General features: G+C 41.9%; 1 protein-coding gene and 1 pseudogene across 6 annotated transcripts in view; both read left to right on the top strand.

The window, feature by feature from the left end:
- Positions 1-15,788, top strand: part of LOC114240287 (ral GTPase-activating protein subunit beta) — a 47,339-nt gene extending 31,551 nt beyond the window's left edge. For 5 of the 6 annotated variants that reach the window (XM_089736336.1, XM_028170761.2, XM_028170763.2 and 2 more), the window contains 10 exons: positions 779-953; positions 2,741-2,870; positions 3,672-3,773; positions 5,784-5,989; positions 6,716-6,860; positions 8,195-8,328; positions 9,933-10,039; positions 11,307-11,393; positions 12,419-12,605; positions 13,456-14,226. In XM_089736336.1, coding sequence (XP_089592462.1) covers positions 779-953; positions 2,741-2,870; positions 3,672-3,773; positions 5,784-5,989; positions 6,716-6,860; positions 8,195-8,328; positions 9,933-10,039; positions 11,307-11,393; positions 12,419-12,605; positions 13,456-13,567 — 1,385 coding nt within the window. In that variant the 3' untranslated portion in view covers positions 13,568-14,226. Of the gene's footprint in view, positions 1-778; positions 954-2,740; positions 2,871-3,671; positions 3,774-5,783; positions 5,990-6,715; positions 6,861-8,194; positions 8,329-9,932; positions 10,040-11,306; positions 11,394-12,418; positions 12,606-13,455 lie in introns of all 6 variants that reach the window. The other variant, XM_028170759.2, reaches the window with a different exon arrangement.
- LOC114240401 (U6 spliceosomal RNA) lies at positions 12,854-12,922 on the top strand (annotated as a pseudogene).
- Positions 15,789-16,674: the final 886 nt, after the last annotated feature.

Here is a 16,674-nt window from a genome sequence, read left to right as displayed (position 1 = left end):
TCTTTGTCTTTTAAAATACTCGGCAAATATGAAAATTAGGTACTTTTTTTATCATGGGATTGCTTAAATGTCTAGTGTTTGTGTGTATATAATTTCCTTATAAAAATATAAGAATAGAAAATGATTGTTGATTGTTGTTATCAAGTATAGAACTTTCCGAAAAGATATTTGGCGCGCAGCGATAGACACTGTGCTTAAACAAATTAATTCTTTTTTGATCACCAGTTTTTTCTGAGATTCCGATTACATAGTGAGCATTCTGTGTTATCTCTCTTCTTCAACCCGTGTCCACCCAATGTTGAGTGTAGGTCTCTTCGAATGCACACCATTCTCTTCGGTCTCTTGCCTTTCTCATCCAGTCTCTACCAACTACTTTGACCATGTCATCGGTCCACCTCGTTGGCTGTCTGCGCACGTTACGACGTCCAGTACGAGGTCTCCACTCCAGTACTTTTGTGCCCCACCGATTGTCAGTGTGACGGCATATGTGGCCGGCCCACTACCACTTTTTCCGAACAATCACTTTGGCTATGTCAGTCAAACCAGTTCTGCGAATTTCGGTATTACGTATTTTATCCTGTAGAAAAACGCCTAACATAGCCCATTCCTTGGCTCTTTGCATGACTTGCATTTTGGACATAATTTGCTTTGTGAGCGTCCATGTCCCGGCCCCATACACCATCACAGCGAGAACACATTGCTCGAATTAATCGCATCGTTTCAATTTCATAGGTATATGTTATATTCTGTGTTATGGACCTGTTTGATCTGGTTTCAGTGATCATCCGTTGCGCGTGGGGTCGGTACGCGTGGTCGCTGAGCAGCCGGGGCGCGGCGCGGAGTGCGGGGCGCGGCGCGGGCGGCGCGTGCGCTCGGCCCGTGGACACGCGCCCGCCGCGCGCCCCCCCCGCGCCGCACTGCCGCCCGCTGCCGCCCGCGCCGCCCTGCGCGCTGTGAGTGCAACATACCGCGCACTTATTCTGATACTAGTACATATTACAGTGGAGCAACTTCCCAACATAGATACCACACGTCATCAATGCGATGCAATTTGTATATTCATGCTTAGTAATGTATTTAATGCACATACAAATACAAAGTAATCAACTTAGTATAGAATTATTGAAATTTTAATGCATTGCCCTCATGCAGTACATTTATAATTAAAAAATTCCGCGATACAGAAATCTCCTGAACTCAATAATCAGTTAAGTACTAACAATAAGCTAAACAAAACGCAATGTTATAATACAAAATTATTTCTACGTCACGTCAGCGGGTATCGTCTTTCTGTCTATTTCTTCTGTAAGCAATTATGCTTGTGGGTCCCGTTTGAATTTAAGGTTTCGAAATTCCATACTTCAGGGCACTTTTAGGCTTGTATAGGCGACGGAAGAAAACGGAATTGTTTTAACTTCAAAAACCCAACTTTACACCAGAGCCTTAAAACTATTTCAAAAATTCATAATTCATATTATTATTTTTATTTATATATTGAGGGGTGAATGGTTATTTGGTATAAGCGACATTTTTGCAACTTTATAAGAGAACCATTTAAAGTTTAAAATTTGCAATAAATATCATATCAAAAAATTCTTCAACTATTTGAATAGAGTAAACTTAATTCAAGTTCAATTAAAAACATCGAATTGTTAATACTGATACCAAATAAAACAGTCTATTAATTACAAAGATAAATGTGGCGTATTTACCGAAATATCGCTTAAGCCAAATAGTCCCCCTCACCCATCGATATATAAATAAATATAAGTTATGAATTTTTGAAATAGTTTATTATTTTTTTATTGCTTAGATGAGTGGACGAGCTCACAGACCACCTGTTGCTAAGTGGTTACTGGAGCCCTTAGACATCTATGACGTAAATGCGCCACCCACCAAGGACCTTAGTTCTAAGGTCTCAGTATAGTTACAACGGCTGCCCCACCCTTCAAACCGAAACGCATTACTGCTTCACGGCAGAAATAGGCGGGGCGGTGGTACCTACCCGTGCGGACTCACAAGAGGTCCTACCACCAGTAATTACGCAAATTATAATTTTTCGGGTTAGATCTTTATTACACAATGCTATTCCTTCACCGTGGAAGTCAATCGTGAACATTTGTTAAGTACGTATTAGATAAGAAAAATTGTTATCCGCCTGCGGGATTCGAACACCGGTGCATCGCTACATACGAATGCACCGGACGTCTTATCCTTTAAGCCACGACCTTTAGTTTTATGGCTTTAGTATAAAATTAGGTTTTTCAAGTTACAACAATTCCGCTCATGTTTATTATATTCGATCACAGTCGAAATGAACCATAGCAGAATTAGTTTTTCGGAATGTTAACATTAATATACTTAAATGTAAATAGAGATGCTTTAACAAAAACCGACTTCAAATAGAAAAAAAAAGATATTCCAAAACAAATTAATATACACTAATAACAATAATCATCGAAATCGGTTGGCGTGATATTGAGTTATTCGTATATTTGTCATGCACGTACTTAATGCAAATTTAAGACTTATATGGCTTTCTCGTGGATAACATTACCAGAACTGGACTAAATTGAAATGGGACCACACGGGAAGAGTCAGCTAACATATATCATCAAAATCGATTCACTCAGTCAACAGTTATGAGGTAACAGTCATAAAAAAAACCATACAGTCGAATTGAGAACCCCCTCCTTTTTTCAAGTCGGTTAAAAATAAAAATGCATGCTTTATATTGTAGTGACGCAGCGTTCCCCACGCTGGACGCCGTGCTGCGCCAGCTCGGGGACCCGGAGGCGCCGACCCTGTTCAAGCTGTTGGAGCAGCAGGCCGCCATCGAGAAACGCGTTAAAGAGAGCGAAGACAACGTGGTGAGTGCAATGGAATATGACACGCAGTACGGTTCGTACAATTCGGTAGAATTTCATTTAAACAAATAAATAAATAAAACTGAAGTATCTGTATGCAATGTCAAAAAAAAAAACAAAAAAAAACAATCGTTTTTAAATTCTATTTAGACACGTGCTTTCCAACCTTTTTTGTGCCATGCCTCACTGTTACATTTCTATAATTTTTATGCTCCCTATACATAATTTTTAACATTAAAAAAAATACTTGTTCACTTAAGAAACATAAATGATAGATTTTAGGAAGAAATCACTATGAAATTGTTATCAAAAAGTAATGTTTCAAAATATATAATAAAAAAACTGAAATTCAAATCCAAATTATTTTGATACAGATTTTCTATATTAATTTAGTTCGATTGCCCCCTTAATGCCCCCTTATTGAGGCATTTATGTTATAAGGACTATGTTATAAGGTTGCTTTTATTTTAGCAAAGTTATTAGGGTTCCGTGGAAAAAAATTAAACCCGTAAAATCGTGAATAAAATCCGATTCCAATTATAAAGAAGTAACTAACGTCAGAGCATGGCCCGTATAAACTAGTACCAATAACATTTAGAATCGTGATCAACAATTCAATGAACATTTTGCATGCAATGTATGAAAATCATCTGACGCGTGGAGTATTGTCTCCCCGAGCTGTGTTTGTTTTAGATTGCTGGCAAACTATCAATTTAATAACATGACAATTATTTAACTTAGACAGGAATATAAATAAAAATTTCCTGTGTTAAGTCAATACCGAATATATTAATTTGTCATTAGGTACCGGAAGAGTATGTTCCTCCGGAGCCGGTCACAGAGTTCCAGACGGCGAGACTGTTCCTCTCACATTTCGGCTACCTCAACATCGGAGGTGATAAAAAGGTTAGTTTTATAGTCATCTTGTCCACGTAGGTCGGCATTTAAGACCGATTTTTGCGTGTGAATTCATGCAGGAATATCTGACTTTAAGTAGTTCTGATAAGTTAAGTTCTGATACCATGACCATTAACGCTGGCGTTCCACAAGGTTCGGTGCTCTCCCCCACGCTTTTCATCCTGTATATCAATGACATGCTGTCTATTGATGGCATGCATTGCTATGCGGATGACAGCACGGGGGATGCGCGATATATCGGCCATCAGAGTCTCTCTCGGAGCGCGGTGCAAGAGAGACGATCAAAACTTGTGTCTGAAGTGGAGAACTCTCTGGGGCGAGTCTCCGAATGGGGTGAATTGAACTTGGTTCAATTCAACCCGATAAAGACACAAGTTTGCGCGTTCACTGCGAAGAAGGACCCCTTTGTCATGGCGCCGCAATTCCTAAGGAGTATCCCTGCAACCTTCCGAGAGTATTGGGATACTTGGGGTCGACATTTCGAGCGATGTCCAGTTTCGGAGTCATTTGGAAGGCAAAGCCAAGTTGGCGTCCAAAATGCTGGGAGTCCTCAATAGAGCGAAGCGGTACTTCACGCCTGGACAAAGGCTTTTGCTTTATAAAGCACAAGTCCGGCCTCGCGTGGAGTACTGGTCCCATCTCTGGGCCGGGGCTCCCAAATACCAGCTTCTTCCATTTGACTCCATACAGAGGAGGGCCGTTCGGATTGTCGATAATCCCATTCTCACGGATCGTTTGGAGCCTCTGGGTCTGCGGAGGGACTTCGGTTCCCTCTGTATTTTGTACCGTATGTTCCATGGGGAGTGCTCTGAGGAGTTGTTCGAGATGATACCGGCATCTCGTTTTTACCATCGCACCGCCCGCCACCGGAGTAGAGTTCATCCATACTACCTGGAGCCACTGCGGTCATCCACAGTGCGTTTCCAGAGATCTTTTTTGCCACGTACCATCCGGCTATGGAATGAGCTCCCCTCCACGGTGTTTCCTGAGCGCTATAACATGTCCTTCTTCAAACGAGGCTTGTGGAGAGTATTAAGCGGTAGGCAGCGGCTTGGCTCTGCCCCTGGCATTGCTGAAGTCCATGGGCGACGGTAACCACTCACCATCAGGTGGGCCGTATGCTCGTCTGCCTACAAGGGCAATAAAAAAAAAAAAAAAAAAGTTTTCGGATTTTACGGACGTCCTAATAATAACGTTCTAAGCGCTTTTTCTTTTCTTCTTTTTCACCACTTTATCTCACTTGGTCGGGTCGGCACAGCTAATTTTTCTTTTCTATCAGCTGTCATCTCCATACTCACTCCTCTCTCTTTCTCATGCATCTCCTCTCTACGCATCGCATGTCCATACCACGCTAACCGTCCGCTCTTAAATTTGTTAATTACCGGGGCTATTTTCACACTTTGAAGTCGTCGTGGCCTAACAGATAAGACGTCCGGTGCATTCGTATTGAGCGATGCACCGGTGTTAGAATCTCAGGCGGGTACCAATTTTTCTAATGAAATACGTACTCAACAAATTCACGATTGATTTCCACGGTGAAGGAATAACATCGTATAATAAAAATGAAACCTGCAAAATTATAATTTGCGTAATTACTGGTGGTAGGACCTTTTGTGAGTCCGCAGGGGTAGGTACCACCGCCCCGCCTATTTCTGCCGTGAAGCAGTAATGCGTTTCGGTTTGAAGGGTGGGGCAGCCGATGTAACTATACTTGAGACCTTACAACATAAATCTCAAGGTGTGTGGCGCATTTTCGTTGTAGATGTCTATGGGTTCCAGTAACCACTTAACACCAGGTGAGCTGTGAACTAGTCCACAAATCTAGGCAATAAAAAAAAAAGACTTAAAGGTCTTAAAATCCAAGTCATAAAATCTCTTAAAAAAACGACTGGGTGCTGCGTTGTTCTTACCGCGCCAGCCAGGCCGCCTCTACAACCGTTTTGCAGTGTCATATGCTGCAGAATAGAGTGAGTAGGTGTTGAAGCAGTGGTGTGCCAGGGCGGGGCGGCGCGGCTGTGGGCGCTGCGCGGGGGCGGCGCGGGCTGGGCGGCGGCGGTGCGGCGCGTGGACGCGTGCGGCGCGCGGGCGGCGCTCACCGTGCACGTGTTCTGTGCGCGCGCCGGACACACGCGCGCCGCCGACATCCTGCGCAACGCCTCCTGCACCTCCGGCCTGCCCGCCGGCTTCCTCGCCATGCTCAGAGGGTACGCACCCCACTGCACTGTGCATTCTCTTCTTCTGGGACTTCACACATTAATGTATACTTGGAAACATGAGCTAAACGTCTTTACTATACTATACTGAGACCTTAAAACTCATGTCTCACAGTGGGTGGCGGCATTTACGTTATATATGTCTATGGGCTCCGGTAACAGTTGACACCAAGTGAGCGGTGAGCTCGTCCATACATCTACGCAATGAATAAAAAATTCAGCCAATTACTCTTCGCTGTACTTGTCGCTGATTTTAAGGGAACATCGATTTCATGAAACTATGCACGCGCCATCTGTTGTACGTTTGAAGATACTGAAAATTTCTCTGGGGCGTCAACCACAACTGTACCAAGTGTCGGCAAAATCGGATCAATGGTTCAGGAAATTAGAAGACAAACGTTGGCCTTTAAATAAATACTCGTGTATATAAAAATCGTAGCTTTAATGAAACGTTTAGATTTGGAATACAGCGCCATCTATTAGATAACCCTAGCAAGAGCAGTGCTTCGCAGAACCTACCTACCACCGGATCGAAATTGCGACCCACTGAGAAGATCCGGCGAGAAACTCAGTGGGCTGTGTCTGAGGGTTAATTTAGTCGCCGAGCCCTTCGTCGAAAGCGACGGGTTTGGCGAGGACGGTGACCGGAGTCATATCTGGTACCTCACAATCTGTGATAATGACTATCTTTTTTATATGAAATGTTTTAAAAATCAGCCTGGGCAAACCAGTAAGGGTCCGCGGCCACGGCGGCTGGACTGGCCACGTGGACACCAGCTACGACACTCCGCATCTGCAGGATCTGCCGCCAGCCAACAACGTCGGGGAGAAAGCGCCCGCTATATACGACGGGAGGGAGCAGGTACTATCTAGAATTTATACTCAACTATCAGTCACGCAGTTCATAGGTTAAGGAATATCAATTCATTGCTTTTTGAAGAGAAACTTCTAACGCAACTTCCAACAAGGTTGCGTTAAGCGTTTAACGCTCCTGGAGAGGGGGAATAGAAAGAGATAGAGCGAGAGTGAATGCGCGGCACTCGAACGCACGCGCGTAGTATACTGTTACAGGCCAGCGCGAGCGTTAGCATCGAGTAGCGGCCTATATTTTAATGAAGTACCTATTTAAACATATATTATTATATATCGACATCTTGTAGCGGATGCCCTTAAAGTTATATGTTGTTAAAGTTAAGACATTTAATTATTGTGTGAACAGAAAACACAAAAAATAAATAAATTATACAAGTCTTTATTTGTTATAGACAAAATGATTAAATTTTATCAATTACTGGTGGTAGGACCTCTTGAGAGTCCGCGCGGGTAGGTATCACCGCCCTGCTTATTTCTGCCGTGAAGCAGTAATGCGTTTCGATTTGAAGGGTGGGGCAGCCATTGTAACTATACCTGAGACCTTAGAACTTATGTCTCAAGGTGGGTGGCGTATTTTCGTTGTTGATGTCTATGGGCTCCAGTAACCACTTAACATCAGGTGGGCTGTGAGCTCGTCCATCCAACTAAGCAAAAAAAAAATTTGTGATTTCTGAAAATTTATCAAATCCTTCATTAAAATTAAAATATAGGATAGGCAATATGCTACTGCCATCTACAGAAGCAACGAGAAACTAATCGAAGCGAAGCCACCTAGTGGCCAACCCCCGTAAACATTTTTGTTGAGTGCTCGACTTGCTTATCTACAACTAGTTTATGTGTATTATCTATGCTCCGAAATGAGACGCGTGATAAAGGATTTTTTTGGCGGGAACGCGAGAAGTGAAGTTGTGTGATTTGTTTTATTTTGTCTACTAGTGTTTCTTCAGGTTTAAATGTGTAATAACGGTGGTTTATTAACCGTTTAACATCTGTGAAAGTGCACAAATATGGGAAAATGAAACAAAGCTGCTGGACGTAACTTCTCGAGATCCTCCAAAAAGTCCACTGAATAAATCTCAGTAAATGACCACCATTTTACTGAGATTATATTTCATCCTATATCATCTCATCTTCATTTTATTTAATCATCTTCATTTCATTTCACTCCATATTATCATTTTACATAAAAATAAGAATATAAATTAAAATAAGACATGGCTTAAAGGTCTTAGTTACCGGGTCATAAATTCTCTTTAAAAAAAAACGCGTGATAAAGTCCCGACAGAGATCCCCGAATAACCAACACTGGTCGCGTCGGTTCAGGTTCTGTACTGGTCGGACTCCACGAGCGAGATAGCGTTTGTGGTCCCGTCTGGACACGGGCCAAGTGACGCGCCGCCTGACCGCCGCAGCGACAGCATCAAGTCCGACACCGACGGGTCCTGTACATCCTCGAGGTATACTGCCTTATTCATTTCGCTGGCTTCGGTCTAATGCGTCCACGTCTTAGGCAGGACTGTTATCGAAAGACAGATAGACGATTGCAAACAGAGCCGTCTCATTAAGGACCCTCAATCGTTTGGAGTAAGGTATGTCATAGCGTTAAGATACATCGGAGGTCATTACAGACCCGGGCAGTGCATTACCAGTGGATATGCCCTTCGGACTGGTGGTGGCTGAATCGCAAGTCGGCCTACGATTTCTGGGCTTAAGTCAACAGAAAATCAGTGTGAGCTATCAATAAAAACACATTAACTAATACAGAATATGTGGTGCCTATACAGTCTTCGATCCAATCGATAGCTAAGCATAAAGAAAACCTATTCATTAACAATTCAAAGGATTTATTTGTTTAATTTTCCTTTCCTATTTAAAGAGCAGGATTTTAGCGATTTCTCGCCGGATCTTCTCAGTGGGTCGCGTTTCCGATTCGATGGTAGATTCTGCGAAGCACGGCTCTTGTTAGGTTTAGTATTAGCAACGTCGTCAGGTTTGAGAGCCCCGTGAGCTCACCTACTAGTTCGGTGAATCTAGAATAATCCCTTGAGATTACTAGAATAGGTAAAAAATTATTTTGTGAGTTTTTAGTGATGATACCATAACTACGATAATCCTGTAATATTAAAAAAAAAATAGTTTAAAAAAACTGAAAAAATACGCTTTTATAGAAAATCCAACTAAAAAATAAAAAATTAAATTTTAATAAATTAAAAAAAAGCTTGGTGTGCATGGTATCAGTATATTTTATGAACAGATATGAGTAGAAGGGCTATTTTGATAATATCCTGAAAAGCACCCCACGCTTTTTTACAATTAAATAATTTTTTTTACACTATTTTTAATTCAAATTATTTATGTGTATGTGTGTATTTTTTTTAATTTTTTTTTATGGCTTAGATATGTGGACGAGCTCACAGCCCACCTGGTGTTAAGTGGTTACTGGAGCCCATAGAAATCTACACGTAAATGCGCCGCACACCTTGAGATATAGTTCTAAGGTCTCAGTATTGTCACAACGGCTGCCCCACCCTTCAAACCGAAACGCATTACTGCTTCACGACAGAAATAGGCGGGGCGGTGGTACCTACAAGTGCGAACTCACAAGAGGTCCTACCACCAGTAATTACGCAAATTATAATTTTGCGGGTTTGATTTTTATTACACGATGTTATTCCTTCACCGTGAAAGTCAATCGTGAGCATTTGTTAGGTACGTATTTCATTAGAAAAATTGGTACCCGCCTGCGGGATTCGAACACCAGTGCAACGCTTCAACACGAATGCACCGGACGTTTTATCCGTTAGGCCACGACGACTTCAAAATTTGTTAGTTTTTTTAAACTATTATTTATTTTTCATTTTTTAGTTGAATTTAAATTTTTTCAATATATTTTTTTAGAATTGTATTGTCATCGGTCCTTAATAAGTATACCAAATTTCTAGTTAATCCGACGTTTTGAAGGGGGTCAAAATCATGTTCAAAGATTCCGTTACATACTAACATACGTCTGAAGCTAACAAAAGCGTATTATGAAGTAAACATAAATCGTTTGCGTTACCAGGAGCTCAGAGAAGGGAGCGGGCTCGTGCTGGGACGTGTCGAGCGAGACGCACGACAAGCTGCGCGCTCTCTCGCTCGACCTGGACAGGCAGCCCGCCGCCGCGCCCGGTACCGCACCCCACAACATGCACATACATACATACTTTTTATCGTTATACTAGCTGACCCGGCAGACTTAGTATTGCCTACGAAGTCTGCAAACACACACATAATAATATGTTACACATCGAAGGAAAAACAAAATAGTTATTTTTATTCAATTCAGAACATTTTCATATTTATCTACCTTTTAAACCTTCTCTGGACTTCCACAAGTAATTCAAGACCAAAGTTAGCCAAATCGGTCCAGCCGCTCTCGAACTTTAGCGAGACTAACGAACAGCAATCCTTTTTGACATATCGACGCTTGAAAGGCAAACGTGACTAAGCGGCAATGCGTGAACTTTACAGTAGACTAATTTAAAGTTGAAATACCTGAAGAAAATTTTTTTTTAACGGATCTAGTTGTAGTAAAATCTAGCTAGTAGCTGTAGGATTGAAATGATTTTAATTGACCTAGAAATATATATTTTTTGCGCATCGAATATGGTTATTGCCTATCATTTATGTACAAACTTTTTCACTGGTGGTAGGACCTCTTGTGAGTCCGCGCGGGTAGGTACCACCACCCCGCCTATTTCCGCCGTGAAGCAGTAATGCGTTTCGGTTCGAAGGGTGAGGTAGCCGTTGTAACTATACTGAGACCTTAGAATTTATATCTCAAGATGGGTGGCACATTTACGTTGTAGATGTCTATGAGCTCCAGTAACCACTTAACATCAAGTGGGCTGTGAGCTCGTCCATCCATCTAAGCAATAAAAAAATTTTAATGTCGCTTAGTCACGTTTGCCTTTCAAGCGTCAAGGTTTCAATGAACACAACACAAACGCTACCATACTTCTTGTAATAATAAACACCCTACCTATTTCTGCCGTGAAGCAGTAACGCGTTTCGGTTTGAAGGGCGGGACAGCCGTTGTACTATTAAAAGTGAGACCTTACAACTCATGTCTCAAAGTGGGTGGCGGCATTTACGTTGTAGATGTCTATGGGCTCCGGTAACCATTTAACATCAGGTAGGTCGTGAGCTCATCTAAGCAGTAAAAAAAATAAAAAACAAAGGAAATGGAGTGAACAGGCGCCCAAAGTTGTAAGGTTGCACTTTTAATAGTACAACGGCTGCCCCGACCTTTACAGCAAAACACATTACTGCTTCACGGCAGAAATAGGCAGGGCGGTGGTACCTACCCGTGCGGACTCACAAGAGGTCCTACCACCAGTAATTACGCAAATTATAAGTTTGCGTTTTGAATAAACAAATTGGAATTGTATTTCAGGTAGTGGACGACGTAACAGAGATTTTACTACGAAAATACTGATTATATGGCTCGAAGACTTCGAGGATCAATTGAATTTACCGATCGGTAAGAATTGGGTTCTTTCTTCAATAAGGGGAATCCCCGATTTTGTTGCTACATACCAAATAATCTTACATTTCATTTTGAGAAATGACAGTCTGCGTTCTTTGCTAATGTAATTAATAAAGTTGTTGCTCGGTTTGTTTTTAACATTTTGGAAAGTAAAGTGAAAATTTCAAAAAAGTATATAAAAACAATTATTATATAAAATAATTTCAATTTGTGATATGTAAAAGATTAAATTGTAAGGTTTATAGTATTATAAAGCTAATTTTAGAACTTAAATTTGGATAATGTCTGACAAGATCAAGAAGTAAAAATTTAAACGAAAATTTATTTCTTTCGAAGAAAAAACGGGAATTTTATATCATACAAAATTACGGGGAAAACCGATTGCAAAATCATTAAATTGAGACGAAGCTACTATGTATCATAAAATTTGACATCTTTAAAACATGGTTTCGATATAACGCGTTATACATTGCTTTTATATAATGTACATATTATTTGAAGCTTCGGTATAGTACGGGTATATATAGCACGGTGCGAATTAATTGTGTTAGACGCCTGTGTTAGAAAAATTTTGAATCAAAGGATCGCATCGTCGTAACCTGTCCGGTTATTTGGTTCGAACAAAGCCCTCATTATTAATATAGTCTGGTGCTCCGTTTACTACGGGATTTTTGAACGGAACTTGGCGCCAGATTCTACCGAATCTGTGGATACAATCAGCCCAGTGAGTTTCTCGCCGGATTTTCTCAGTGGGTCGCGTTTCCGATCCGGTGGTAGATTCTGCTTGAGCCCCGCGAGCTCACCTACATGTTAGGGTGAAACTGAAATAGCCTCTCAAGGCTATCAGAATATGTAAGAAAAACCTATTGTATATATATATACAATACGGAAACCGAAACAAAGTTAAAATTAGAAATTAGAAAAGGAAGCTTTTATTTCCCCCTAGACAGTGAGAGCTTAATATCGAATAGTGACGTAACTGTTGAAACGTGCAATATAAATGTAAATGTGTTGTACAGAGGAGCTGCTGGGCTACTGCGAGACGGGCGTGTGGTGGCGGCGCGAGGAGGTGTGCGTGGTGTGCGCGTGCGAGGCGCGCAGCGGGCTCGTGCGCGTGTCCGCCGCCGCCGCGCTGCTGGCGCCGCGCCTGCTGCCCCACGTGCTGCGCCAGCAGGCCCTCGCGCACGCGCGTCTGCACACCGACCTGTCAGTACCACACGCACCAACATTTTTTTTACGATTGGAAGTTTTTCTGGAGGCCTTTCCAGTTTCACCAGGACAGGTCGGCGAGCAAAGGCTCAGCCAGGAGGTGGGATTTTGCTAACAGCTGCCCGAGCGCCTCCGAAGACCTAACAGTTCAAGAGCAGCTGCTTTGCGATTGAATCTACTACCGGATCGAAATCGCGACCCGCTGAGAAGATCCGACGAGGAACTCAACGGGTTGATGCAAGGGTTATGCTTCGGCAGTTCATATTATACTAAAATTGGAACGATACAGAGAAGATTAGCATGGCTCCTGCGCACCTTAACTCTCGGGACAGTCAGACATACACAAATACATCCGGAACCTCAACGTGGTGTCTCAAATCGGCTTCTCGTTGTGATTTCTATGGGCTTCGATAACTACATAGCATCAGGTGGACCTGTCCTGGTGAAACTGGAAAGGCCTCCGGGCCACCAGTAATCCTTCAATCATAAAAAAAAAAGCATCAGGTGGACTGTGAGCTATGTGAAGGAAATGCAAATAGGACAATGGTACCACCTACCCGCGCCGGCGTAATATAGCATAACACCAGTGTGTTAACGTTCTCGATAGCGTAAAAGTTAACTCAAATTTGTATGCAGTTGGAACAGCGCCCCTAGCGGCAAACGGAGGTAAACGTTCTGACTCCATACAAATTTAAGTTAACTTTTACGCTATCGAGAACGTTAAAAATGTCGCACTGAGCACACAATACAAGTTAGCTTTAACTCAACTTCCTATTTCATTTCGGACATCCAATACACGTTGTATATTGTTTGTGCTAGAAGGTTGAAATTTGGTATCCCCGCGCAGGTACCAGCCGCCTCACGTGAGACGGCGCCACCTCATACAGGAGCTGGCGCAGCAGTTCCGCCAGGACCTCACCGAGCCCGAGCTGCTGGAGTCGCTGTTCAAGAGTCCGTAGTCACATCGGCTGGACCCTCGCACCGTATCAATACTTACCAAAGCTAAAACTTCAATACTTTCGCCAATTTGGGAACCACTGGAATAGATGTTTGTTGTAGAGAATTCTTCATTAATACTATGACTAGCATGTAGGTCACCGGTGCCCTACGCGGCCCACTCAAGTAATTATGTCGATTTTCGTCACTAAACTTGTCTTGTTTTTGTCACTTGTCTGCCGTGAAGCAGTAATGCGTTTCGGTTTGAAGGGCGGGGCAGCCGTTGTAACTATACTGAGACCTTAGAACTTATATCCCAAGGTGGGTGGCGCATTTACGTTGTAGATGTCCATGGGCTCCAGTAACAACTTAACACCAGGTGGGCTCTGAGATCGTCCACCCGCCTAAGAAATAAATAAAAAAAGCGTCTGTATTACCTAATTTGGTCTTCTTTTATTTGTTAATATAAATTTTAGTCTTTATTATAATACTTGATTAGATTCATCCCCAGTATCTTCGGATTCGTCTTCCTCAGAGTCTACTAGATATTCCGGCGCCTTAGTAACGTATAAATCGAGATAGTTACTTGAGTGCGCCGCGTAGGTCACCGGTGACCTACATGGCAAACAAAGAGTTAATTAACTAGTTCGAAATGTCCTCATTAATATATTATTATATTGGATAGTTCGTATTTATTCTTCTTGCCTTTTTATCATTGGGCGGCGACGATACGGGATGTGCGCAAATTTGCAAGCTCATTTTACTAAAAGATAAAGGAGCTATTGATGGCGTTAGTGGCAAAAAAAAATCGCTTGAAGCCAACCCTCTGCGTTAGGGGATAGTTACAATTCGTTCGAACAGGGATCGTAATGGCGCTGTATTGTGTAAACATTATACCGCGCTGCCCGACCTCGACGCAGTCCAGGAATAAAACAGTTCGAAGACGGAGAAGCAATAATACTAGTTGAACCTAATGTTCTCCAAACAAGAATCATATCGAGGGGAGAAAGGCTATTTAGTTTGAGTTTACTGGTGGTAGGACCTCTTGTGAGTCCGCGCGGGTAGGTACCACCACTCTGCCTATTTCGCGAAGCAGTAATGCGTTTCGGTTTGAAGGGCGGGGCAGCCGTTGTATTGTTAAAAGTGAGACCTTACAACTCATGTCTCGAGGTGCGTAGCGGCATTTACGTTGTAAATGTCTATGGGCTCCGGTAATTACTTAACATCAAGTGGGCCGTGAGCTCGTCTACCCACATAAGCAGTAGAAAAAAAGATTGTGAGGTTTTATGAAAACACGGTAAAAGTGAAACTTTTTTTCACATTATAGACATTTTACTCTGACAAACAACATTCACATTAAACACTGACAAAAACAAACAAAATAGCGTGGAGCACTGGCACAAATAAGTAATAGTCTATACACTACACGGTCAGCCGCTGCGAACTATAGGCGCCGCCATATTGGCCTTGGCTGCTCTGACGAGCGCCTTTCACTCTATCCCTACTCCGCGACCGACCGTCACGCGACATGCCCGACACACAGACGAAAAAGTTTGAGACGATGTAATAAAATAAAAAAGCGACTTTTTGCTACTTTACAGATAAGCCATTTAAAGTATAAAATTTGGAATAAATATCATAACAAAAAACTTCTTCAGTTATTTGAATAGGGTAAACTTAATTGAAGTTCAATTAAAAACATCGAATTGTTGATACTGAAACCAAATAAAACAGACCTTTTCTTTATTTTTTTATTTTTTATTGCCTAGATGTGTGGACGAACTCACAGCCCACCTGGTGGTGAGTGGTTACTGGAACCCATAGACATCTACATCGTAAATGCGCCACACACCTTGAGATATAAGCTCTAAGGTCTCAGTATAGTTACAACGGCTGCCCCGCCCTTCAAACCGAAATGCATTACTCCTTCGCGGCAGAAATAGGCAGGGTGGTGGTACCTACCCGTGCGGACTCACAAGAGGTCCTACCAGACCTTGGACCAGTGGACCTTTAGTTCCAAAGATAAATGTCGCGTACCTACTAAGCGAAATGTCCCTTAAACCGAATTTCTTTCCACCGCTCGATATGAACTTTCATTAAATCATTACACACTAGTTGCAGCATTTATTTTTATCAAACTGTTTAATTTCAAGACTGATCGTTTGAATATTTTTGCAATTGTTCATCATTTTTATCACGAATGTACTTATTATTTATTTAATTAAATGTAAATGTATTATTTCATTTCGTTGTTTTATTTCGTTTTCCAACACCCGTATTCTGAATATTACCTTAGAACTTCCACGTCTCCTTTGAACCAAACATACAAATACTCAAAGATATAGTACATTGTGCACCAAGGGAGAAGGTGGCAAACACGCGGGATGAGATGTCTAACTTTTTCCCGCGGTGCACATACTATTTTTTCTCCTACCAGGCTAAAAGTTCGTGGAGTACCGAGCCGGGGTCCAGGGGCGAAGCCCTGCCCGGGGTAGGGGGGGGGAGCCCCCCGTACTCATAAAAAAAACAATATAACTGTTTTTATATTTTTAAATAAACTACTACTAATTGAATAAGAACTGTCTGGTGAACTCGTCTTTGTTTAATACTTCACTATTAAATTTTATTGCTTTTTGTTTATTTCACTTTTACACTAAACACAATATTGCAAATTACCCGAGCACAACAATGGCGGAGAATTTTAGGTGCGTGAGAGCAGACGTAGACACTAAAGCGCTTGCGCACTTGCCAGTACCCAGGGAAGAAATGTTAGACTTTCTTCCCTGTAGAGGGGGAGGAAAACTGAACTTTCGGCGTAGGTAGGAGAACAAAATTATCGTTAGTACAACCGTTATGCATGAAGTGTATGATCTATAGTATGATATAGTACCGTTTTCTACTTTGTGAAATTACTTTTCCATTAATTTTTATTAGCTACTAGCCGTACTCGCCCGCTTCGCTGGGCATTTAAAATTAACATTATTATTTATTGTCATTATTATTAGGGAGTCCAACACTCGCATAAATATTAGCCTAATTAAGTACATGTATTTTCTACATGGATACCAAGTTTCAAGTCAATCGGATGCATGCTTCAGTAGTTATAACGGAACATCCGTAAAAAACACTG

This window comes from Bombyx mandarina, chromosome 21 (genome assembly GCF_030267445.1).
Source record: "Bombyx mandarina strain Sakado chromosome 21, ASM3026744v2".
NCBI lineage: Eukaryota > Metazoa > Arthropoda > Insecta > Lepidoptera > Bombycidae > Bombyx > Bombyx mandarina.
Note: the sequence above shows the minus strand (reverse complement) of the source record. Positions and strands in the feature narration are given on the sequence as shown.